Below are 25,235 nucleotides of genomic sequence, written 5' to 3'. Positions count from 1 at the left end.
ATGGCTCAGATGAGACTTGCCCATGATGCAAAACCTCAGAGCATTTGTCTTGATGTCTACAGCTGGCAGCTGTAGGTCCCGGAACTCAGCTACACGTCTAATCACCGCAGCAAATGCAGAACTCCTCTGCATTGGGGATCCAAGAGGCAAAATCAACACTGTATCAGGCTCACTGATCCCCTGCAAGTCCATATAAAAACTGTCATAATATGGGTTAAATTGCTCCCATCTTCATCTTCACAATCGTCATTATCAAGAGGTGGCAAACTCTGGTCAGCGTCAGAGCCAAAACAATGATGGGGTCTCTCAGGAAGGCTCCTTGGTAGAGAAAGCATTTTGTCTGAATCAGAACGCATGGGAACTGGGTGTGCTGGAGTGAATTCAAGGTGTGATCTCGGCTGGGGGTCAAGACTGATTCGGTTTAGGGTCAGGGTCAGACACCGGAGTTGGCAGGAGCTCACCTTCAATTGCCGGAGACATCAGGATCAGCGTCTATAAAGGAGTGTTTAGAGCAGGTCTTGGAGCCAGATTGGAAGTCTGCAGTGGAGTTGGTGCAGAACCAGAGAAAGGCTCCAAGGGTTCAGACGGCACCAACAATGGACTTGCTGGCAGGAACCCTACTGGAGTAGCCTGCAGATTCTTGATGCCAAGAGGCAAGCCAAAAGAGGGCCAATATGAGGCAGCATGGCCTCCTTAAAGGTCTCGACCTGTTGCTGTGTCATGGATCACTGGGAAATTCAGTGAGCAACAGGACCAGTTGTGGGATTGGCTTCTCAATTGGGGATCGGTAGTGAGATCGATTAACACCTTCCAAACTTCTCTCTAGTCAATGTGGCGACTTGTACTTCAACTTCTTTACCTTCTTCAACTTAGACTTCAAATTACTGATGACTTCAACAGTGAAGACCTGTTGCAGTAATGGTGTCAAGATCAGGAACAGATCTGAGCCCTCGACTTGGAGTCGGACTTACATGAGGTCCATGACTTCCGTCTGTGTTCAGTGACATTCAGCTTTGCTTCACAGTCCCAGATCACCTTTGGATGCATGAGAGCACATTCTACGCATGGCATGGAGTTGTGCCCAGAGCCCAAACACCAGAGGTACAAGTAAAGCAGGTCTATTGACATTGATTTCCGACGGTCACGGAATGGTTTGAACCCTGTAGTCTTCAGTTGGCACATTGTACCCTTGCACACTGAAAAAAGAATTGGAAAGAGTTAGTCAACGGACAAAAAAAAAAAAAAAAGGCTGCGAGGCTCCAGATCCACATTCAATGGCATGCAAAGAAGGTAACTGACATCGACATGTAGGGGTGGTGCTTATATAAGGCTCCGTCACTTCTAAGGTGGAACGAGGACAACATGGAGCCACACGATGCCACTTAGTGGGGCGCAAGAACACTACTATGAAATCTTCCAGATACATCATGGCACCTGGGGAATATTTCAAAGGTAAGGAGTCTGCAGTTAGAAGTATCCATGCAAAGCATTTTATCCCAGCAGCAGACACTCTTCTTTCCCACAACTCTGTTATAATATAAGCTGGAAGCAAAAGGATTTATGCTGCTGGGGTGGAGCCTGCTTGTTTAGTGGAAAAATCAATATACAAATGTCGTCCTTGACCACAAACAATGGGTTTTTAGCATCACAGTTAGATATACCTCACCCCCAAGGTACAGCACCCGACGTCAAACATAATTTTTTTCATACTGAGTTATGCTAAGCCAATATGGCAGACACTGTTAAAATTCAGGTCTGAAGGCACCCAATAACTAACTAAATGGTAAATGTTAAATGGCATTCCAAGCACTGTGTGTAACCACTGACAGAAGACAACCCGAGAACGGACAACTCTGCATGGTCAGGATTTCAGCATTAATAGGTGGAACAATGGTTGCTTCAAATGACTTACTCACACTCCGACTATTTTGGCTTACTCTAAACAGGCAATACAATTTACTTTTATATGCTTTATTTAGGATGTTTAATACATAGCCATCAATTGTTAAGCAAGAAATCTAAAAGGACAATTCATTATAAAATATTTAATGTTTATTAAACAGGTACGGAATGTAACAGTACATAGAGAATTTTTGTAAATTAGTCACATATATTGTACAAATGCATTTTCAAATACATCAGTCAATACATAAAAGGTCAGACAGACTTTTTTTTAACTTTTTAACCTTTAGAGAGCAAGTAAGTCATGCAAAAATAAATAAAACATTCTGGAAAATTAAAATAATGAAAAGAAATATTAAATTCCACGCACAACCAATACAGTGAGCAATTAATCATTTATTTATTGCATTTAATAAAAGGATGTATTGAATTGTACTGGAAACATTTTTCATCTGAAAATAAACAGATAACTTGGCTAGCATGATAACAGTTTTTAATGGGACACATAGTATGCTAGCATTAATTAAAAAATAAAATTTAAAAAAACAATCCTTGCAACTTAATTCTCTATTAACATCGTTTCATTCAGGTGGGTTTAAAAGTGACAGCATTCTGGCATTTCAAGGTCCCACACCTACATGGAAGAATACTAAAATGATAGCAGGTAGTAAATGTTGGGTAGTTTTCAATCTTGTTAAATTACTGCAAAATAATAAGAAAAAAAGATATGCAGAAAGTCCACTTTCATTGAATTATGCTTCACTGTTGCTGCTCTCAGTTGCCAGTACATTGGTAATATAATTTCTGGCTAATATGAACAAAACAGATACTAGAACATAATTCGTATAATCATTTGTCAATCAGTGCGTAATCCAAAAATCCATTGAATGTCATGTGCCCATGTATGAAAGATGTGGCTCTTCTGCAACCATAGATGAAATCAAACATTTTAAAATAGGAGATTTGCTTCCAACTTAGTGGTGTCGTATAGAACACTAACAATTTAAAAAAAATAATGCGCAAATGAAGCAACAGTCAGCATTGGCTTTTTTGCTTGTGCACAATATGTTTTCTGATTTTCCAAGACTAGCACAGTTAAGCGGACTGCACTCCACCGATATAATGCTATTCTTTTGGGCAGGTAGATGCAATATAGATTTGGACATAGTTAAATATACATACTCTTTAACAATTACTGTTTAGTAAAAAAATATACATATATATTGCAGCAAACTTACAAAAATGAAAACTGACGCACAGATACTTCACAATACCTACACATTATTGATCACGAAACAATGCATAGTGAGAATTTCAGATATTTTTCAGTTTCAGGGTCTTTTTACGGGTTATAAGCTTTATACAAGTATGCCCAGTAACAACAGCATATCATCTGTTTTAAAACCAAGGTGCATTAATATTTAACAAGTCTGTAGGAGGCCAAATGCCACTGGGAAATGCTAAATAAATAGTTTAGAGCAATTTCTCAAGTATCTGTTTTACTGCAGCAATTGTTATGAACACACATTTTTGATAAAGAGCTTTTAAAACATACCCAGAGTTGAGGGAAAACATCAACACAGGCAAATAAAGTGACATTATAATAAAATATATGCTCTTAATAAAAAGTTCTTAACATCATATTCAAATAAAAGTCCTCCCTTATTTGACATCTGAAAACACATTTCCCTGATGGAGGATGTTTAAGAGCCTAGAATCCAATGACCACCCATCATTGTGCCTTATGAAATGAAATATAACATTATTTAAACAATATACTTACACAACAATGTACAGAAACACTATGGTAGTAGAAATGCTCTTATTTACAGATTTACAAATTAAATAAGGTTTCAGTGTAAATGATGATCTTAAGGTACAAGGGATTAGTAAATTAACTTCCTTATAGGAAATTCCACATTTGACTTGATGCCTGTCATGTTGAAAGAAAGCAATGTTCAAGTTAAGTTTGTGTTTTATTTAATACAGACAAAACCCATTTAGTATGGAATGGATTATGTTAAAGTGCTGAATTATTAGAAAACGCACAGATTCAAAGTGTTACAACTTCTACATGGTAGACCTGTTTACAGTAACTACTACCAATTTCAGATGAGGGGATCTAAAATTGAAGAAGATGCAGCCTTGTTTTCCAAATCGGTTTTACAATCTACTCTTCTGTTGTGACTTCGGGCTTTACAATCTGGTACGTGATCAAATATTCTGGATAAGCCTGTGAAAAAAATAAAAGAAATGCATCATATTTCTCACGGATACCATCATTTAGGATGTACACACTGGTCTACCCCCCCCCCCCCCTCCCTTAACAAGAGGAGTGTTTCCAAGCACTGGTCTCCCCCCCCCCCCCCGTGCTTGGAAACACTCATCTTGTTAAGAATACACATTCTTTTTGCCATGAAGGGGGACCCCTAAAATAAGTTTTCAAACCTTGAAATGTTTTTAAGCCTGTAAAAGTTGATAATGGGAAGCACAATTCAATTACTGCTAAATATTACTCCATTTTAAAGAGACAGAAAAATACCTAAAAGCAATTGAAGTTTCAGTAGGAACACCAATTACAAAACTAAGTAGTAAACAAGCGTAACACTAAAATCCACTGATGAAATCACTCTAGAAAAGAATTGTTCTCAGGTACCTACTATTGCGGGGATCCATGCAACTACACTAAATACTCAAGGCTTCCTCCGTTGACCAATTGACACTTAAATATAGAACTTGAGCGGCTGGCGAGGTCTTAGGTACACGGTAACTCCTCCGTAACGGAATCGACACTAAAATTTAGTGCCTTCCTACCCTGGCCTCATTCTCCACAGCCTAAGAGGGTTGTGTGTTCTTGTTACTCACGGTACCACACGTTTTTAGGGTGCTGTACGTGTGTCCACCACTGATACCTCTTAGAGGTTGTGGCCACCACCAAAAAGGTGCAGGTAGCCGTATATGTTTGTTTATTGGTCCTGAAGAATTGCCATTTAATATAATACAAGACAAGAAACATGTCGACCTCTCTATCCTTTTAGCACGTTTACTCACATACCTAATGGTGAGAGATGTGCGGATTATTTGATTTTAATCAGGGTGGTGACCATACTTTATTAAAATTGTTTGAAGTGGATCACCTACCCCTGTTTTAGTACACTTACCTTTCACTTCACTTGCACCTACACCATTTATCATAACTAACCTTTCCCCCCCACACACCTCACTCATCGGCGTTTGGAAATAAAGATCTCCGACAGGAAGGCCCCATTGGGTGCCTGATCGGGCATTGCACCGCCGGCCCGATAAGGAGCAAAGACCCGGTGATGAAGCAAGACAGCCACTTGTTGGGTGTGTGAGGGTCTTCTTTTCCAGAAGGAGTACTATCCACTCCTATCCATTCCATCGTTTTCACAGCATCACCCTGGTACCTGGAGTGATTCTAACACACACTGCGCTAACCTTAGGAACTGCATACCCTTTTGTTTATACTTAAATATAGAAAAAAAGATATTCTCAAACAGTCTGGAAGTAGAGGGAGCTAAAAAAAACAAATATATATAAAAAATAATAATAGAGAAACAGAAAATTCTTGAAGCATCAGAAATCAAAAATCATTTTTTGGAACCTGACCTGCACTGAAAAGGACAGCTTCCAGAAAGTTTGTTTGCTACGCAACTCTTATTCTCCTGACTGCTCATGGTAGTCGCATGTGCGGCGGCTCCATAACCATAGGAGACTCAACTCAATTATAAATAAATATAATCTTAAATACAAACTGACTAAACAAACATGAATTAGAAAGTTAGTAACACATGGAGGTTACTTGAGTCTTGTCGGGATGATTGTGCTCTTTGTACCATTTCCAAACTTTCCTTCATAATGTACTTATTATTTATTATTCAACAACTTATTATTTCCATGAAGATGGTTTAAATCCCTGGTTGAGAAAATAGTTAGCCATAAACAAACACCTCGAAGTTTAAAATTATATTTTGACAGTACACCATGCTCAACACTAATCATTTTAGCAGTTTATGTCACTAGGGCAAATGAAAAATTATTTTTGACTGAAGAGGGAATAGGCATAAAAAAGGCTTAAAGACCACAGACAAAATGGAAAAAACAGCACAAGAACACAAAATGGCTCATGATTAATTTCTATGCATAATGAATGCTCATTTAGTTTTGTCTGTAAATTAAGTCCTAAAAATACATGCCCCAACACGAACAGGGTGTACAAAAGAGAGACTGAAGAGGTGGCCAAGGCAACTGAGAAACAATGTTTGAGACAAGGGGAATAATTTAATCAGATTTAAAAGGCACTGAATGTGCAAAGGATTGGCTTGCAAAGGGTTAATCTTGCGGATACCACACCAGGCCACAAATTTGTCCCAGTACCCGACATAAATGGATTTCTTGAACAGGAGGATCATATCCACCAATTCAGGCAGCTAGTTAAACACAGTCAATTGCCTCTGTTTAGTCTCCATACATGGGGGTGTAGAATGTGCAGTGGAGGACCCTGAACTGCTGCGACAGAAGAGCCTGTCAAAGTAAGAGCCTGATTGGAAGGCAGATGTTTATGCACAGAAGTTCTGGGTACTTCACCCTATCCAGAGTCAGCAGGATGGCTTGTCCCCCAACTGTTACTATCTTTTTTAGAACTCAGGGAAGGAAGGGCAGAGGTTCGAAGGTGTACAGGAGTCCTGTGTTCCATTCCAGTCGGAATGTGTCTCCTAGGTAGTGTTCTTGTGGAAACTCCAACAAGCTAAACATTTAATACTGTGTGTTCTCGACAGTGGTAAAAAAAAATCTAGCCAGGGTTCACACTACTGCAGGAAGATGCCCTGTGGTATCGATGAACAAGTTACTTACCTTCAGTAACAATGTATCTGTAAGATACATAGATTAGTTGTAGATTCCTTACTTTAGAATTACCCTCAGGCATCAGACTGGATCCGGAGAATTTTTCTTAGCAGTACCACTGCACATCAGTAGGTGGCGTCGGTCGACTCCACATCCGTCGTTGTGGTCACCGGGATGACGTTGCGGTGCCTACTTAGATGCCGTCCCTGCACGAAGACGTCAGTTCTTTCCACAACTAGGGCTCTGTAAGGGATCCTCTATCCCTAGAAGTCAGTTCGCAGAGCGGGGAGGATGGGTAGGAATCTACAACTAACCTATGTCTCTTACAGATATATCGTTAACGAAGGTAAGTAACTTGCTCATCTGCAAGAGACAGTTAGTTGTAGATTCCTTACCTTCGAATAGATACCCTAGCAATACCAACACCGGTTGGTAGGTCTGTGAACTAAGTTCACACCAGAAAGTCCTGGAGGACCGAACCGGCAAAATAGCCATTCCTCAGAACTTGGCTGTCCAGGCAGTAATGTCTGGTGAACGTGTGCAAGGATGCCCACATGGCGCCTGGCAGATGTCAAGAAGTGGGACTCCACGTGCCAATGCAGTGGTTGCTGCTGCAGCTCTAGTGAAATGAGCATGCAGCCCCACTGGAGGTTCCTTTTTTGCAAAAGCGTAACAGACTTTAATACAAAGGCCAAACCGTCGAGAGATGGTACGCTTTAGAACAGCCCAAACTTTCTTGGCAGCTATATAGCCAACGAAGAGTTGATCATCGACCTGGAAATGTTTTGTGTGGTCATTGTAGAGGGACAGCGCACGTTTAGGGTCCAGAAGGTTGAGTCTCTCCTCCTCCTTGGAAGGGTGCGGAGGTGGGAAAAAGGTGGGCAAAGTGATCGTTTGTCCTATGTGAAATGGTGTAACCACTTTAGTAAGGAACGAGAGCCTTGTCCTAAGCACCACTTTGTCCGGATGCACAGTGAAGAAAGGGAGCTGGGTAGATTGAGCCTGAAGCTCACTCATTTTGCGAGCAGAGGTTATGGCAACAAGGAAGGCAGTTTTCAGAGTGAGGAGCCTGAGAAGACAGTTGCGAAGGGGCTCGAAGGGAGCACACATGAGATAGGTAAGAACAAGACTCAAGTCCCACTGGGGCATTATGAAAGGAGATGGAGGAAAAACATGAGTAATGCCCTTAACAAATCTATTTACAGTAGGGGACTTGAGTAAAGAGGGCTGATCTGGCAGCTGAAGGAAAGCAGAGATAGCTGCAAGATAGCCTTTAAGAGTGCGCTGAGCCGAGCCCTGCTGGGCCAAAAAAAGTATATACAAGGGAACCTCTGAAAGAGGGGCAAAAAGGGGATCCAAAGCCTTTGCTGTGCACCATGCCACAAACTTGTTCCATCTACAGGCATAAACCGTTTTAGTGGAGGGATGACTGGCTGCAAAGATTACATTTCAGACTTTGGGTGGAAGGTCAAAAGTTGTCAACAGTCGTTGCTCAATCTCCATGCAAGGAGGTGGAGGCTGGATATGTTCGGGGGAAGAACCGTCCCCTGCTGTTGCGACAGAAGATCCTACAGAAGGGGCAGTCTGATTAGAGGATCGATGGCCATGCTCCGGAGCTCGGGGTACCAGACTCTTCGTGCCCAGTCCAAAGCCACAGAATAACTTGGGCCTGGTTGTACTTGATCTTCAGCACTCAGGGCAGCTGTGGTACAGGCGGAAAGGCGTACAGGAGGCTGCAACTCCACTCGTGAGGAAAAGTGTCGCCGAGTGAGTGCCACCTTGGAAATTCCAACGCGCAGAAGTGCTGACATTGCGCGTTCTTTTCGGCGGCGAACAGATTTTACTAAGGCTCTCCCCAACGCTGAAAGAGACGTTGCACCACCTCCGAGAGAAGATGCTCTTCGTGATCTACCAGGCACCGACGGCTGAGTTTGTCCGCCCTGGCGTTCAGAGAACCTGCCAGGTGGTGGACCACCAGGGTCAGGCCCTGATGTTCCAGCCATGTTCAGAGGCGACGAGCCGCTTGACATAGGGTCCACGGCACCACCCGCCCTGTTTGTTGCAGTACCACATGGCAGTGGTGGTGTCTGTTAACACCTGCACCACTTTCCCTTTGAGAGAGTGAAGGAATGCTTTCAGTGCCAGGTGGATCACCCGAAGCTCAAACAGGTTGATATGGAGCCCGGACTCTGCCAGGGACCAGATGCCTCTGATCTCTGCCTCTCCCAGATGGCAGACCCATCGCAGAAGTGACGCATCTGTCACCACGGTTAGGTCTGGTTGGGATGGGAGAGGGATCTGCCTCTGAACGAAGCTGGGTTCGTTAACCACCAGTGCAGTTGTTGTGAAGTTCCCTCCAAGATCTCGACATGGTCGGAAAGATTCTCCTGATGGTGCATCCACTGGAACTTCAGGTCCCACTGCAGAGCCCGCACATGCCATCTGGCATGATCCACCAGCAGGATGCAGGAGGCCAGGAGGCCCAGTAGCCTGAAGGTCATTCTCACCGAAATCCGGGATAGAGGCTGAAACATCAGTACCATAACCTGAATATCCTGGACTCACTATTCGGGAGGGTCGGCCCAAAACTGCACTGTGTCCAGAACATCTCAGGTGAAAGGGAGCGTCTGAGAAGGAGTCAGGTGTGACTTCGGCATGTTGATAGTGAACCCCAGCGAGTGCAGGGGGTCCGCCGTAGTCTGGAGATGGGAAACGACAGCCTGGGGTGAACCCGCTTGATATAGGGGAAGACTGGAACCCCTGATCTGCGCAGATGAGCTGCGACCACCGCCATCAATTTCGTGAACACCCAACAGGGACTGGTAAGGCCAAAAGGGAGCAGGGTGAACTGAAAATGCTGGTGGCCTACCATGGACCGTAGATAGCGTCAGTGGGCTGACAGAACGGGAATATGGAAATAGGCATCCTGCAAGTCCAGCGCCACCATCCAGTCTCCAGGGTCGAGGGCAAACAGGAGCCGAGCCAACGTGAGCATTTTGAACTTCTCCTTTCGGAGGAAGCAGTTGTGGGCCCGGAGGTCTAGAATAGGATGCAGGCCTTTGTCCTTCTTGGGCGCCAGAAAGAAGCGAGCATAGCAACCACGACCTACTTCTGGGGCAGGGACCTTCTCGACAGTTCTGTTGCCCAAGAGAGCTGAGACATCCTCTTGGAGAAGCGTCAAATGATCCTCTGACATGCGATCGAAATTCGGTGGCATGGAGGGAGGGTAGTTTCGAAGGGGCGGGAGTAGCCCTTCGACTGTTTGCAAAACCCACCTGTCTGACGTGTTGGATTGCCAGTGGGGGAGATCATGGTGAATCCTGCCACCTACTGGCCGTTGAAGAGCCTGAAAGGTTGAACAAGGAGGGTTTGGAGGCTGTGGCAGAGGGGGAAGGGTGGACTGGCCCGCCTGCTGGCTCCGAGACCCTCGCGATCGCTTGGTCCAACATCCGTGACCAGAGACTGGGCAGCTTGCGTGAACCAGTGGCTAGGCTGGGCCGGACGTGGCTGGGCACCCCTTCCGCAGCCAGGAAAGGGGCAAAAAGCAGACTGGAGTGGTTGGGAAGGCGCAGCGTGGCCCAAAGATCTGGCCATAGCCTGAGAATCTTTAAAGCGCTCCAGCACAGAGTCTGCTTTGTTGCCAAAAAGACAACAGCCACCAAAGGGCATGTCCAGCAAAGTTGACTGGACATCCCCTGAAAAGCCAGATGTCCTAATCCAGGCGTAGCACCTAAGGGCTACTGATGTGGCAATCGTTCTGCCCAGTGAGGCGGTGGTATTCAATCCACATCTGATTGTGTATTTGACTGTGTCTCTACTATCTGCCACTGACTGGGAGAGAATGGCCTGGGCCTCCTCCGGGCACTGGGGCAGCACCCGCGCGACCGTATCTCAGATGGTGTGGGAGTATCAGCCCAAAAGGCACGCAGTATTCACGGACCGCAGTGCCAAGCTGGAGGAAGAGAACATGCGCTTCCCAAGGTGATCCAGCTTCTTCGATTCCCTATCTGGAGGAGTAGAAGGGAATGCGCCCTTAGAAGAAAATGCTTGGACCACCAAGCTCTAGGGGAAGGGTGTTGGGTGAGGAAAACTGGGGCCAGGCGATGGCGGCAGGTAATCGTCCTTTCCACAGGAGCCCCTGTGCTGGGCTTGGACCAGGTGCCCAGGAGGGTGTCAGTGAGGGCTTCACTGAAGGGAAGGAGGGGTTCAGGGGAGGATGGCACAGGCAGAAGCACCTCTGTCAGGAGGTTAGTCCTGACTGCCACTGAAGAGAGGTCAAGGCCCACGACCTTGGCCGCCCTTCGCACAACCACAGCATACGACGTGCCCTACTCCGTAGCCACAGAATGGGGAGAAAGCATGCCAAGGTCTGGAGAAGTGTCCAGACCACTGGTGTCACCCAGGTCCTCTCTCCAGTCCGGTTCTTCCAGCTAGTCTGATAAAGGGTCAATTGACCCCACCCAGTCCTCCTCACCACCTTCTGGGCGGTAGGGAACACCAGGGATGAACAGTTGAACAAAAGTACCCTCCGGCATCAGATCTAATGTCAGTCTTGCTCCGGGTCCATCTCGGGGGTGAGGATGGGGACGGCGCAGGCTGGAGGCACGGCCGGCACTGGGGGCGTCGTTGCCAGGGAAGGTCGAGTAAGATCGACCGGTGTCGATCCGGATCCAGGCATGGATCCGCGGGAGCCCGCCGGGGCCCCCAGTATCGAAGGCCCAGGGCCCACAACTGGCTTCACGGGGTCCGAAGGTGTGCTGCGGAGTCAGGCTGCCTAAAGTAGGCACCGGAGGCGGAACCTTAGAGCAACGACGCTCTGAGTTCCAATTTGCATCAGCCGACCGACGGGATGAAGGCAAAGAGTGCCAGTGCTTCTTAGCCTTCTTATTCGACTTACCCGAAGACCTTGAAGACTTGGAGTGCGATGATTTGTGGGGGCTCTGCAAGCGGCCTCAAGACCTTCCTCTCTAAAGAGACCAGGAACAACGTAGAGGCGACCGCCGGGCCTCCAATAATTTTCAGGGCCGCTCCCGCAAAGACTTTGGATTCAAGGCCCGGCAGTCAGAGCATGACTTCAGGCCATGGTCGCGCTCCAGACACCAAAGACACACAAGGTGAGGATCCGTAACAGACATCAGCTTGTGATAGGAGTCGCAAAGGCTTGAACCCGGTCCGGCGTTGGGACATCGACACCAGGAGTCCAAGACTGAAAAAATAAGTCGACAAAACATTGAAAAAGGTTAGTCAAAATAACTAAGGGGTAGCTATCTCCGGATCTGTGCTAGGCTGGCACGGAAAAAGAAATTACTGATGTCGGCGCGCAGGGGCGGTGCATAAGTAGGCACCGGAACGTAATCCCAGCGACCACGAAGTCAACGGATGCTGTGTCGACCGACGCCACCTACCGACGCACAGAGGTACTGCTAAGAAAAAATTCCCCAGATCTAGTCTGACACTGGGGGTAACTCTAAGGTAAAGAAGCTACAACTAACTGTCCCTTTCAGATGCTAATTAAGATCTGTGAATAGCTGCGAGATCCAGCACAGAGGCTAAAACATCAGGATCATAGCCAGAATGCCCTGGACACACTACAGTGGAGCTAAGGCCCTGAACTGGACTGTATCCAGGACACCTGACTAAGGAGGCTTGTCGACTCCTGGAGGTGGTCTACGACTGACTGTGGTTAGCTCGCTTTTAACAGCCAGTCGTTAAGATTAGGGAATCTGATATCCCTGACCTCTGAAGACTAAAAGCAACTACCGGCAACACTTTCATGAACACCCAAGGGGTGCTGGTGAGGGCAAAGGGGAGAATGGCAAACTGAAAATGCTTCTGGCCTATCTTGAACCGTAGGTAATGTCTAAGGTATTATAGGACGCATATTTGAGAATATGCGTCTTGGAGGCCCAAGGACGATGTCCAGTCCCAGAGTCCAGAGCAGAAAGGATCTGGGTCAGGGTGGGCATTTTGAATTTGTCCTCCTGCAGCAAGGCATTTAGAGGTCAACGGTCCAAAATATGTCAGAGACACTCTCTTTCTTCAGCACATGGAAATAGCAAAAGTAACAATCATCTCCTCTTTCTGAGTGTGGAACCCACTCAATAGCACAACTGGAGATTAACACTTGCACCTCTTGTAAAAGAATGGACAGGTGCTCCTCTGAAAGTCACTTTGATGTGGGGCGGAAGATTTGGAATGGCAAAAAGAAAGGGTGGAGAACAGTCATGCTGAACTATTTGTAGGATGGGATGGATCAACACTTTGAATGAATTGCTGAATCCTGCCCATCACAGAATAGGTGTGTGAGAGGAAGGGCACATTGAAGCAGCTTGGTGGATGTAGCTGCTGCAGCAGGAGCCTGGGAGGACTGATGCCCCTGCTGATCGGTGCTTTGTCTGCCAGACCTACGTACCCAGCCTCAAAAAAACTGGGTGACTTTTGAAGTGGCTGGGGAGGCTCTGGTTCTCTGAAATAGCCTCTGAAGTTTTTGAAATGATGCAGGAACTGCTTGACAAGGATCAACAGAGTCATGTAGTGCACTGTATCTCTACTTGCGTAAAGCGCTCCAAGGCACAATCTGCTTTTTCACCGTAAATGCATAAGCATTCTAAGGGTGCATCTATGAGAGAGGTTGTACATCTTGAGAAAATCCGGTGAAGAGCATCCACATATGTCAGCAGAGCACAACACTGGTGCCAACTGCCCTTCCAATTCAGTTGTATCTGGGCCAGAACGAATCACATATGTGGCTGCGAACAAGTTACTTACCTTTGGTAAAGCTTTATGTGGTAGAAACTTCTAGCCGGGGATTTCGTACCTTAGAATAGATAACCAAACAATACCTTTCCAGGGGTTGGTCTGCAGACCAATTTCACAATAGGAAGTCCTGCCGGACTGAACCGGCAAAGCGCCCATCCCCATGAACCCGACTGCTCAGGCACAAGTGCTTGGTGAACGTGTGCAGAGAAGCCCACGTTGCTGCCTGGCAGATGTCCTGTAGCTCTGGTGGAATGAGTCCGCAAACCCTCAGAGGGTTGCTTCTTGGCCAATGCACAGCAGATTTTGATACAGAGCATGATCCATTGGGAGATGGTCCACTTCTGCACAGCCCATGCTTTCATCGCTTCAACATATTCCACCAAGAGTTGGTCGTCCACCTGGAACTCTTGTGTGCGGTAGAGGTAGAATGACAATGCTCGTTTTAGTCCAGATGGTGAAGTCGCTCTTCTTTGTTGGCAGGATGAGGTGGAGCGTAAAAAGTAGGCGGAGTGATGGACTGGCCCATGTGAAAGCGAGTGACCTCTTTCGGTAGAAAGGAAGCTCTCGTAAGAAGCACCAGTTTGTCTGGGTAGATGTTCAAGTAGAGAGGCTTGGATGGAAAATCCTGAAGCTCACTGCCCCTCTAGGCAGATGTTATAGTCATGTGAAAGCCCTTCTTGATGGTAAGGAGCCTGAGTGGACAATAATGCAGAGGCTCAAAGGGAGTGCACATAAGAAAAGTGAGGACAAGATTGAGGTCACACTGGGGCATAATGAACGGAGAAAGTGGGAACAAATGGAAAGTATGAATAGAAGAACCTGCGAAAGTGGGGCAGAATGGGAACGGCACTGTCTTTCTGTACACTAGGTCACAAATGTTACCCAACGGCATGCGTATACTGTCTTGGTGGATGGACGCCTGGCTTCCAAGAAAACACAACAGACGTCAAGCAGAAGGCTGAAAGCGGTCAACTGTCGTCGCTTAATATCCACGCAAGAATGCTTAGAGTTGACAGGGTCAAGTGGAGGACCCTCCCCTGCTGCGATGACACATCCCCCCCCCGAAGGGGCAGCCCGATCGGAGAATCGATGCTATGCTGAACACCCAGGATACCAGACTCTCCATGCCCAGTCTGGAGCCAGAAGGATGACTTGGGCCCGGTTGGTCCTGATATTCTTGAGAACTCTGGGCAGGAGGGGTATGAGCGAGAAGGCGTGCAGGAGGCAGGAGCCCCACTCAGGAAGAAAAGCATCTTCGAGTGAGAACCGACTTGGAATCTCCAGCGTGTAGAATTGCTGACATTGAGCTTTTTCGGCAGTGGCGAATAGATCCAACCAAGGCTCTCCCCACTGCTAAAAGAGGCCTTGCACCACCTCTGGATGGAGGCGCCCTTCGTGATCCGCTAAGCATCTTAGGCTGACTTTGTTCGCCCTGGTGTTCAGAGAGCCTGCCAGGTGTTGAACCACCAGGGACATGCCCTTACATTCCAGCCATGTGCAGAGGTGCAGGGCCTCTTGACAAAGGGGCCTCAACCCCACCCCGCCCAGTTTATTGCAATACCACATGGCGGTGGTGGTGTCTGTGAAACCCTGCACTATCCTTCCCTTGATGGAGGTTAGAAAGGCTTTCAATGCCAGTCGGATTGCACAAAGCTCCAGTAGGTTGATGTGGAATCCAGATTCTGCTGGAGACCACAAACCTCTGATCTCCACCTCCCCCAGATGACCGTCCCATCCCAGGAGTGATGCATCTGACACTACTGTGAGATCTGGTTGGGGAAGGCATAGGGGTCTGCTATTGAACCAATCGCAGTTCGTTAGCCACCACTGCAGTTCCTTTGCAATTCTCTCGGAGATCTAGACCATGTCGGAGAGATTCCCCTGATGCTGTGCCCACTGGAACTTCAGGTCCCACAGCAGAGACTGCATATGCAAGTGGGCATGTGTCACCAGCAGGATGCAGGAGGCCATGAGGCCCCGTAGCCTCAGAGTCAGTCTCACTGAAATCAAAGATAGAGGCTGAAACTTCAGTATCCTAGTTGGACTATCCTCGACTCACCACCCAGGAGCATAGCCCTGAAACTGAACAGTGTCCAAAACAGCTCCGATGAAATGGAGCATCTGAAAGTGAGTCAGGTGTGACTTCAGCCAGCGAGGGCAGAAGGTATGCTGTAGTCTGGAGGTGGGAGACGACAGCCTGGGGCAAGCCTGCCATCAACAGCCAGTCATCAAGATAGGTGAAGACTGGCACCCCTGATCTGCGCAGATGAGCTGCAACCACCGCCATCACCTTGGTGAATACCCGAGGGGCGCTAATAAATCCAAAGGGGAGCACAGTGAATTGAAAGTGCTCGACACCTACCATGAACCGCAGGTAACGTCTGTTGGCAAGCAGGACGAGGATGAGAAAATATGGGTCCTGGAAGTCCTACGCTACCATCCATTCACCTGGGTCTAGGGCAGATAGTACTTGAGAGAGAGTGAGCATTTTGAGCTTCTTGAGGAAGAAATTGAGAGGGTGCAGGTTGAGGATAGGACGAAGGCCTCTGTCCTTCTTGGGGCACCAGAATGTAGCGGAAATAGCAACCATGACCTACTTCTGGTGTCAGCACTTCCTCTATGGCTCCCTTTGCAAAGAAAGCATCACTTCCTGGTGGAGAAGGGACAGGTGGTACTTTGTGAGTCCTAGCCCAAAAGAAAAGTCTTGTGCTCTGGCGTGGCAGGCCGGGCCCCAGTCAGAGTCCAAATCAGAGGACGACCCTCTGACTCTGTGTCAGGCATCAGAATGAGGCCAGCATCGGGATCAGCTCCGGGGAATGCCGAGGTGGCATGACCAGTGCTGATTCGAATCCATCTGTGGATCCCAGGGGCCGACTGGCGTCGGAGCAGCCGACATGGATCCAGCAGTGGCCCCTCCTGAACTCGCAGGGCCTGAAGATGCGGCAGAGGGAACTGACCACCCAAATAAGATGTGTGTGGCCTCATAAATTTCTTGTACTTGGGCGGGGGTCACTCCGGCTCCCGAAAATCGAGGAGGAGCAGAGACAGCTCAGGTGCTGGCACAACCATGGAGCCAGGCCTCGAATATCGACGCTCTCTCGTCAGCCTATGGATGAGGTGAAGTTGAAGAATCCTTAGTGTTCTTCTTCTTGTGGTGAGAATTCCCCGAATGTCCAGGTGACTTCAAGTGCGACGAGGATCTCTGGCTCTGTGACCCCATCCTAGGACCTTCATCCTGTCTGGGATCTAGATCGTTGTGGCGTCACCTGTCAAGCCACCAGGAACTTGAGAGATCCCTTCCTCTTGACCTTCAAGTTCATGGTGCGACAATTGGAGCAGATTTTCGGATCATGGCCAAGCTTGAGGCACCAAAGGCATATAAGGTGTGGTTCCAGTCACCAACATCGATCGGTGACAGTATCGTAGGAACTGTGCGTTTGTTGCACAACATAAACTTTGGGATGGTGTCTGACTAATTCTATGCACCCTCTGGGCTGAGATTCCGACAAACAGAGACCTTGCAGTGACAGCAGAGTGCTCCTCTGATGTGAACATGGAAATGTGTGTGTATAACAGCATCCATGCTTCGAGGCGGAGGTCTCAACCAGACTGTCATTGTTTATCATCTTGTGATAGCTGTGCCACCTTTTGGACAAACAACAATATTTGTACAATGGACGTTTAGGCCTTGTACTAAATATTTAGGTGTCATGATAGTGTGCCTACGAAGTGGAAATGTAAGCATTGTGGTTTTACAGAAACTAATCCTGCACTGTCACACAAGCAAGTTTGTGTCAAAGGTCATTGAGTAGTAATGAAGGCAACTTAAGAAATGTGTGCATGTAAAATGGCAGTGTTTTTTCCTGGGCCTAACCCAGCCACATGACAACAGGGCCAGTTGGGTTTGAAGCCGGCCTTCTTGGATGAAATCCCTGCCACACCAGGAGGTAAACCTCAAAAGGACTGCGACATATCAAAAAAAGTTAGTCAAAATATGACAAAGGGCTTGCTCTTCTCCAGATCTGCTGTGACTGGTGCAGAAAGAAAAGAAGTGACATCAGTGCGCTGGGGTGGTGCCTATATAGGCACCGTGCACGTCACTTCGGGCTTGGATGATGCCGATGACGCCAAACTGGGCTGAACGACGCCAAGCAGGGCTGAAGGACGCCACCTATCGGCACACAGGGTTACTGCTCACAAAAAAGATTCCGGATCCAGTCCGAAGCCGGGGGGATAATTCTAAGAGAAGGAATCTGCGACTAAAAGTCTCCATCAGATGGAACGCATTACTTACCTGTAACTGCGGTTATCCAGTATTGGTATCTTTCATAGATTCACATGCCTGAATCATTCCCCGTCGTCGGGATGGGAGTCACCGGTAAATAACAAAGCAATGTCTAGAAGACATAGAGTAACAGGCCCCAAAGGGCCTTAGCTTAGCAAGCTACCCACGTCCTTATGTAAAAAGGACCAAAGTTTGGCCAGTAGTCAATCAGCTAGCACCACAAACTAGAACCCTCCTGGAAGGAGCTCTAGTCCCTCAGATTTTCGTAAGCACAGTGCTAAGTAGTTGTATCACTGAGAGATCCAAGAGAGCCCTTCCAGGGGAGGTGGGTGGGTTGCGTGTGAATCTATGAAAGATACCAATACTGGATAACCGCAGTTACAGGTAAGTAACGCGTTCCTTATCCAGTATTAGGGTATCTTTCATAGATTCACATGCCTGAATCAGAATAGTAAGCAATACAAAGCACATTTCGGCAGGTACAGTAAATATACAGTCACTAGATAATAACATATCCATGTGAAAGATAAAGTATCAGAGAACCATGACTCAGGTAATGTAAACATAACAGTGCGAAATGTGTGTAAAGAGACTAGGATGCCGGGCTGAAAAAAGGAAAGGGCTCACCTTTATTGAAATAGATGACGGAGTACCGCTTGACCCACTGCAGCATCCTTCATGATCTCCGTGTCCAGGCAGTAATGCCTGGTGAATGTATGCGGCGTCTTCCATGTGGCCGCTCTACAAATGTCCACAATGGGCACTCCTGCAAACAGTGCCATGGAAGTAGACATCGCCCTTGTGGAATGGGCACAAACTGCTGATTGCAGTGGACGTCCTGCCTGTTGGTGACAGAAGGTGATGGCTGAAGAGATCCAGCGGGAGATACTCTGCTTGGTGAGCGGAAGCCCTTTTCTAGGCCTACTGTATGTCACAAAAAGTTGATTAGACTTCCGAAATGTTTTAGTTCTATCAATGTAAAACTTGAGACAGCGCTTAACATCTAATGAATGAAGAGTCTTTTCTGCCCCAGTTTGTGGATTCGGGAAGAATGAATGTAGTATGATAGGTTCATTGAGGTGGAACTGCGTCGGAACCTTAGGAATAAACTTCGGATTTGTTCGAAGAATGACCCTGTCCCGTTTGAACTGAATGAAAGGGTCTTGGATTGAGAACGCCTGGAGTTCTCCAACTCGTCTTGCCGAGGTAAGGGCCAGTAGAAGTGCAATCTTCCAGGATACATACTTAAGGTCTGCTCTGTGGATTGGCTCAAACGGGTGTTTCATCAGCTGAGCCAAAACCGTGTTAAGATGCCAAGCCGGTGGTACAGGCTTTACTGGAGGAAAAGTTCTGAACAGTCCTTTAAGAAATTGTTTGATAGGTCTGTGAGACCACAAAGATGGACCTGTAGAGGATCTCCTAAAGCGAGATATCGCTGCTAGATGTACTTTGATGGAGGCATGAGCTAGACCAGATTTTGCGAGGTGCAGGAGGTACAGTAAAATCTGTTCCGGGGTCGAAGAAAGAGGGTGTAACCCGTTTGTTTTGCACCATATGCAGAATCGTTTCCATTTCAATGAATATGTTCTGTTGGTGCTATCCGCTCGAGCCCGAGCTAGGATTTGTCTGCAATCCGGAGGAATGTCTAAGCCCTGGAACTCTCTGAACTCAGGAGCCATGCAGATAACCTGAGAGATGCCGGATCCGGATGCTGAACCTGTTGATTGTGGAGCGTTAGCAGAGATGGAAACCGTTTGTTTGATTGGAGCTTCCAGGGAGAGGAGGTGAAGCTCCGTGAACCAGTGCTGGCGTGGCCAAGCTGGGGCTATCAATATCAGAGTGCAGGGCTCCGCTTTCATCTTCCGTAGCACCCTGGGAATCAGGGGAAACGGCGGAAAGGCGTACGCAAAGACGTTGCACCATGCTATCGAAAAGGCATTCCCCAGAGACCCTCATTGGGGATGCCAGCTTGTAAAGTGTTGGCATTTGGCGTTCTGGGTGGCGAATAGGTGCAGAAGAGGGGTGCCCCATTGATCGAAGATGCTGTTGAGGACTTGCTGGTCCAGTTCCCAGTCGTGGCATGTTGACTGCCTTCTGCTGAGGGAATCTGCCAACACGTTGTGGACACCTGGCACATAATCTGCTCGAAGAGAGATGTTGTGACTGAGTAGCCAACTCCAAATTTTTGGTGATTCTCGAGATAGTGTCAGTGAGCGTGTTCCTCCCTGCTTGTTCAAATAGTGCTTTGTCGTCGTGTTGTCTGTTCTGACAAGCACCATGGAGTTTTTGATCCTTGGGAGGAAAGCTACCAGAGCCAGGTAGACTGCGCGCAGCTCCAGGAGATTGATATGAAGTGCCCTCTCTGTCGGGGACCATTTCCCGCTTATCTGAAGCTCCTGAAGGAAAGCCCCCCAGCCCTCCAGGGAAGCATCCGTGGTGATTATGTGAGGTGCTGCAGGAAGCAAGAAAGGCAAGCCTTTTGAAAGGTTCTGGGGACACACCCACCATCCTAGAGCCTTCCTGATTACAGGGGTGACCTGGATGACGTCGAAGGACCCTGTACACTGTACCCATTGATCCGACAGTTCTTCTTGAAGGGGTCGCATATGGAGACGGCAATGCGGAACCAAGAGAATGCAAGAAGACATCATCCCGAGAAGGGATTTGAAGAGACGCACTGACAGCGTCTTTTCGGACATTATCCGGAGAGCTAACGACTGCAGCTTGTCTTTGCGTTCCTGCGATGGAAAAGCTTTCCGTAGTACCGTGTCCAGAGTAGCGCCCAGAAAGTTCATGCGCTGAGACGGCTGAAGGACGGACTTCTCGTGATTGAGAGTTAGCCCTAGTGAATCGAAGAGCGTTAGACAGGCGGTGGAAGACCTGGACGCGCCCTGAAGAGATGGAGACTTGACCAGCCAGTCGTCTAGATAAGGAAAGACCTGATGATGGTGATGGCGTAGGTAGGCCACCACTGGAGCTAGACATTTGGTGAAAATGCGGGGCGCAGATTTGAGGCCAAACGGCAGACCCCGGAACTGGTAATGTCTGCCGGCCACCACGAATTGTAGGAATTTCTTGTGGTTGCGATGTATCGGAATATGAAAATAGGCGTCTTGCAGGTCTAACGACACCATGTAGTCGTTCGCATTGAGTGGATGTAATACCTCCTGAATGGTGACCATACGAAACGACTGCTGTTTCAGATATTTGTTTAGATTCCGTAAGTCCAATATTGGTCTCCATTTTTTTTCCTTTTTCCGGATGAGGAAGAAGCGGGAGTAGAACCCTTTTCCCCGTTGGTTTGGGGGAACTCGCTCTATAGCTCCCTTTTGGAGCAGAGTCTTCACCTCCAAAAGTAACAGACGTAGGTTTTTGTGAAGTGTTGGGCGGGGAGGGGTGTAAGGAGGGATTTGTATGAATTCCAGGGAATGGCCGAATTGTATTAATTGTAGAACCCAACGGTCCGTGGATATTTTTTGCCAGTTGTGGAGAAAGTGGGAAATGTTGCCGCCAATCTTGGAGGGTGGCGAGAAGGTGCAGACCAGCCGTAGTTGGAAGTCATTGCCGTCGGGCGGTTCCCTTTTGGCGTCCACCTTTACCACGAAAGGAGGACTTTGTGTATGCGGATTGTTGTCGCTGTTGATATTGCGGACGGTGTTGCTGGGAGGAGGAGAATGAAGAGCGTTGGTGGAATTCTCTCCTACCAGAGGATTGACCTCTTCCCCTGGAACCCCGAAAGGAAGGGTTCTGGAATTGTAAGGTACCCAACGCCCTGGCAGTATCCGTATCTTTTTTAATCCCCTGTAATGCCTCATCAATGTGGGTGCCAAACAGAAGTTGCCCATCGTACGGCATGTCCAACACCTTGGTCTGGACCTCCGGTCTGAAGGAGGTTGCCTTTAGCCAAGCCTTGCGTCGGAAAACTGCTGCGCCCGCTAGTTGTCGGAAACCCGTGGAAGCAATATCCATTGCACAGTCTATTATTTCAGAGGCAGATCTTTCTCCCTCGAGCAAGATCTTTTTTGCATCTTCTTTGGATTCCTCTGGCAGGTCTGCCATGTATGGTGCAATGTCTGCCCACATTTGACGATTATAACGCCCCAAAAGTGCCAGGGCGTTAGAGGCCCGCACAGTTAAGGCCGACATTGAAGAAAAACGTTTGCTTATGGTGTCTAAGCGCCTGCCCTCTTTATCAGGTGGAGCTGTCAATAGAGCAGCCGGGTTGCTTGACCTCTTCTGTGCGGCCTGCGTAAGGACCGTATCCGGCTTCGGATGGCCCGTGAAACAAGCCGGAGCTGTGTCTGGCGCTTTATATTTTTTGTCCAGGCGTGGTAACACTGGAGGAACAGAGGAAGGATGTTGCATAATTTTAATTCCTTGTTCCCAAATGTAGTCTATAAGTGGAATTGCCTGTACGGACTTCTTAAAGGGTTCCTTAAAATCATAAAGGAAACAGTCTTGCTGATGCGAGGGCATTGGGATTTGAAAGCGCTGGGCCGCTCTCTCTATAATGTTATGGAAGCCGCCAATATCCTCTGGAGGCGAGTCGGCCGTGGTAGGGGCAGGAGAAGTCGGGCAGGGAAGGATGTAATCATCCCATTCGTCATGATGAGAATGGACCTCCTGAAGTTCTCCCTCTTCAGGCTCTTCCTCATCTTCCTCATCTGTTGTGGGAGGAAGTGGCGTTGGAGTAGGCTCTGATTGCAGTTCCAATGGCGGCGGTCTTGGCCTTGGTGTTGGTGGCGCAACTGGCGTCGGAGGAGGCGCCGGCGTCGGAAACCGCTGTTTGCAGTCCGTGATCAGGAATTGGAGATCCGTGACCAGAGATGCAGGCAGGCAAACCATGGAAGGTGGTGGCTGCACGTATTGTGGAGGTGGAACCTGTTGATAATCCTGGTCCATGTCCTCATAGTCTGAGGTATCTTGGTATTTCACATGTAGCTGTGAAGGGCTTGTTGCAGCTGGGAACATACTGTCGTCCCCTGAATCTTCCTCCTCAAAAAGCTGAGCAGGCGGTAAGGTGGAGACCCTACTGGGCGATGTAAGGGCCGGAGTCAGTGCTCGTTTGGTGATTTTGAGGTGCACATATGTATTGGGTGTCTCAGAGTCAAGATGGTAGGCGGTGTAATAGGCATGTGAGACAGCGTCGACGAAGTCATCGACGGCGGTGTCGTCGTCAGCGAGGAGGATGAGAATTGTTTCTTCGTCGACGATGGCGTAGACGACGATGGTCTCGTCGACGATGTTTTCTTCGACGATGAGGCGGGCGTCGACAAAGCGGACGTCGACGATCCTGCTGTCGACGATGTCGTCGGCGGCTTAGCTGTCGACGACGATTTTCTGATCTTCAGCGTCGACGAGATCATTTTACCTGCCGTCGACGATGGTGTCGTCGTCGTCGACGTGGTCATTGAATGGGACATGACAGTCGATATCGTCGTCGTCGACGAGGTTACACAGACTGCCGTCGATCTTTTCGTCAATGGAGCCACCGTCGACGAGGTTATCGTCGGCGACGGGGCAGAAACTGGCTTTTTAAAAGTAACCTGGACATCTGGAGGAGAGGAAATTCCTGGCAGAGGCGAGGCCAGAACCTCTGAAGACTTTTTGTGTGTCTTCTTAAGAGGTGGCTGCGACGAAGGGCCCGGAGATGACGCCCTTGGTCGTTTGCGTGAGGAGTGAGAAGAAATAATAGAACTCTCACTCTCCTCAGAGGACACCACAGAGTCCTTGTCCTTCAGCCTTTGCAGCCAGATTAAAAGGCGCCCTTCTCTGTCTTTCAGGGTCTTAGTTGAAAAGGTACGACATACCTTGCAGTCTTTGGTGCTGTGGCTGGGGTACAGACAATAAAGACAGTCCTTATGCTGATCATCCACGTGAAGCCGTTTCTTCCCACAGGAAGCACAGGATCTAAAGAGTCCTTTCTTAGGAGTATCAGCCATGACAAATCAAGAAAGTTTTGAGTAGAAAGCACTGGAAATCCAGAAGCAATGAGCAGAGCTCAGTGGCGACTCCCTTAGCACGACGTGCGGTAGAAAATCTGAGGGACTAGAGCTCCTTCCAGGAGGGTTCTAGAGGGTGGTGCTAGCTGATTGGCTACTGGCCAAACTTTGGTCCTTTTTACATAAGGACGTGGATAGCTTGCTAAGCTAAGGCCCTTTGGGGCCTGTTACTCTATGTCTTCTAGACATTGCTTTGTTATTTACCGGTGACTCCCATCCCGACGACGGGGAATGATTCAGGCATGTGAATCTATGAAAGATACCCTAATACTGGATAATTGTCTGTTATGATTTGTCCAAGCCAGAGACTGCCTAAGATCTTCCGTAACCCCCAGCAAGATTTTGCTGGCCATGTCCGGGAGAGCATGTGTAACGACCTACAAATAAAAAGCACAAATCATTCTCAATGCCAGGCTAGCAGAAGGGAACGTTTATTATCCAAATCAATTAATCCTCTTGAAATCCGTGGGAGTCGTGAGGAATGAATTGGGATCCACCTTGCTTGTTAATTCCTGAAAATCCAGGCTTTTAGGAGTAGAATGCTTAATGAGAAAATCCTGATTGATAGGAGCCGGTCTGTGATGCCTCAGTAGCTGGAGGGCAGGACAAGGAATTGACCAACTGCACATCAAGGTATTGGTGAAGCCCTTGTTAAAAGGGAGCAAGGAGTCAGATATGGCTCGTCCAAGTTTCAAAAGTTCTGCAAAGATGTTCAATTTGGTTTCATATGAATGCAGCTGGAAACCCAGTACCTCGGCTGTCCTTCAGGCCACTGCTGCAAATGATGCACTAATTTTATAGCCCAAGTGGTGACTGGGAGAAAATGGGATTCTGTTGCAGTACACTCCATCTTTTTGCTTGGCTTTTGAAACAACTTTGACTGTAGAGTACTGGGTCCCTGCTGTCCAGGTTTCCAGTACCAGTGTTATTGCCATAAAACTGTTCCTCAATTGGCCCTTCAGGCCCCCATAAGTCCCTAGTAAATGGTACCTGGCTACCTAGGGCATTGGGACTGAAGAGGGTCCCCTAGGGACTCCTCACCTAGTCCCTGCAGACTGCCACTGCAGCATGCATGGCCTGGTGCAGACAGAAATACAAAGTCGACATGGCACTCTGCCTGTGTCATGCCAACTTGCACTGCTTAAGGTATAGGTAAGTCACCCCTCTAGCAGGCCTTACAGCACTAAGGTAGGGTGGAATATACTACAGATGTGGGCATATCTGCATGAGCAGATATGCCCCTAGAATATTTAAGAATTTAGAATATTTAAGTCGATTCTTGGATATTGTAAGTGCCATGGATACTATAGAGAGGGCATGAACTGGAAACTCAACAACTTAAGTTTCCTAGCACCATGATGGCTTCTTTGGAACCTGGAGTGTTTGGTACCAAACTACTCCTCTCAAACCCACATTGGAGC

At 47.8% G+C, this 25,235-nt stretch overlaps 1 protein-coding gene across 2 annotated transcripts in view; it reads right to left on the bottom strand.

Annotated features, from left to right (window-relative positions):
• Positions 1-2,034: 2,034 nt before the first annotated feature.
• Positions 2,035-25,235, bottom strand: part of TNKS2 (tankyrase 2) — a 689,601-nt gene continuing 666,400 nt past the window's right edge. For both annotated transcript variants that reach the window (XM_085605833.1, XM_085605841.1), the window contains one exon: positions 2,035-4,135. In XM_085605833.1, the coding sequence (XP_085461959.1) occupies positions 4,073-4,135 (63 nt within the window). In that variant the 3' untranslated portion in view covers positions 2,035-4,072. The remainder of the gene's footprint in view (positions 4,136-25,235) is intronic.

Source organism: Triturus cristatus, chromosome 1_2 (genome assembly GCF_964204655.1).
Source record: "Triturus cristatus chromosome 1_2, aTriCri1.1, whole genome shotgun sequence".
Taxonomy (NCBI): Eukaryota; Metazoa; Chordata; class Amphibia; order Caudata; family Salamandridae; genus Triturus; species Triturus cristatus.
Note: the sequence above shows the minus strand (reverse complement) of the source record. Positions and strands in the feature narration are given on the sequence as shown.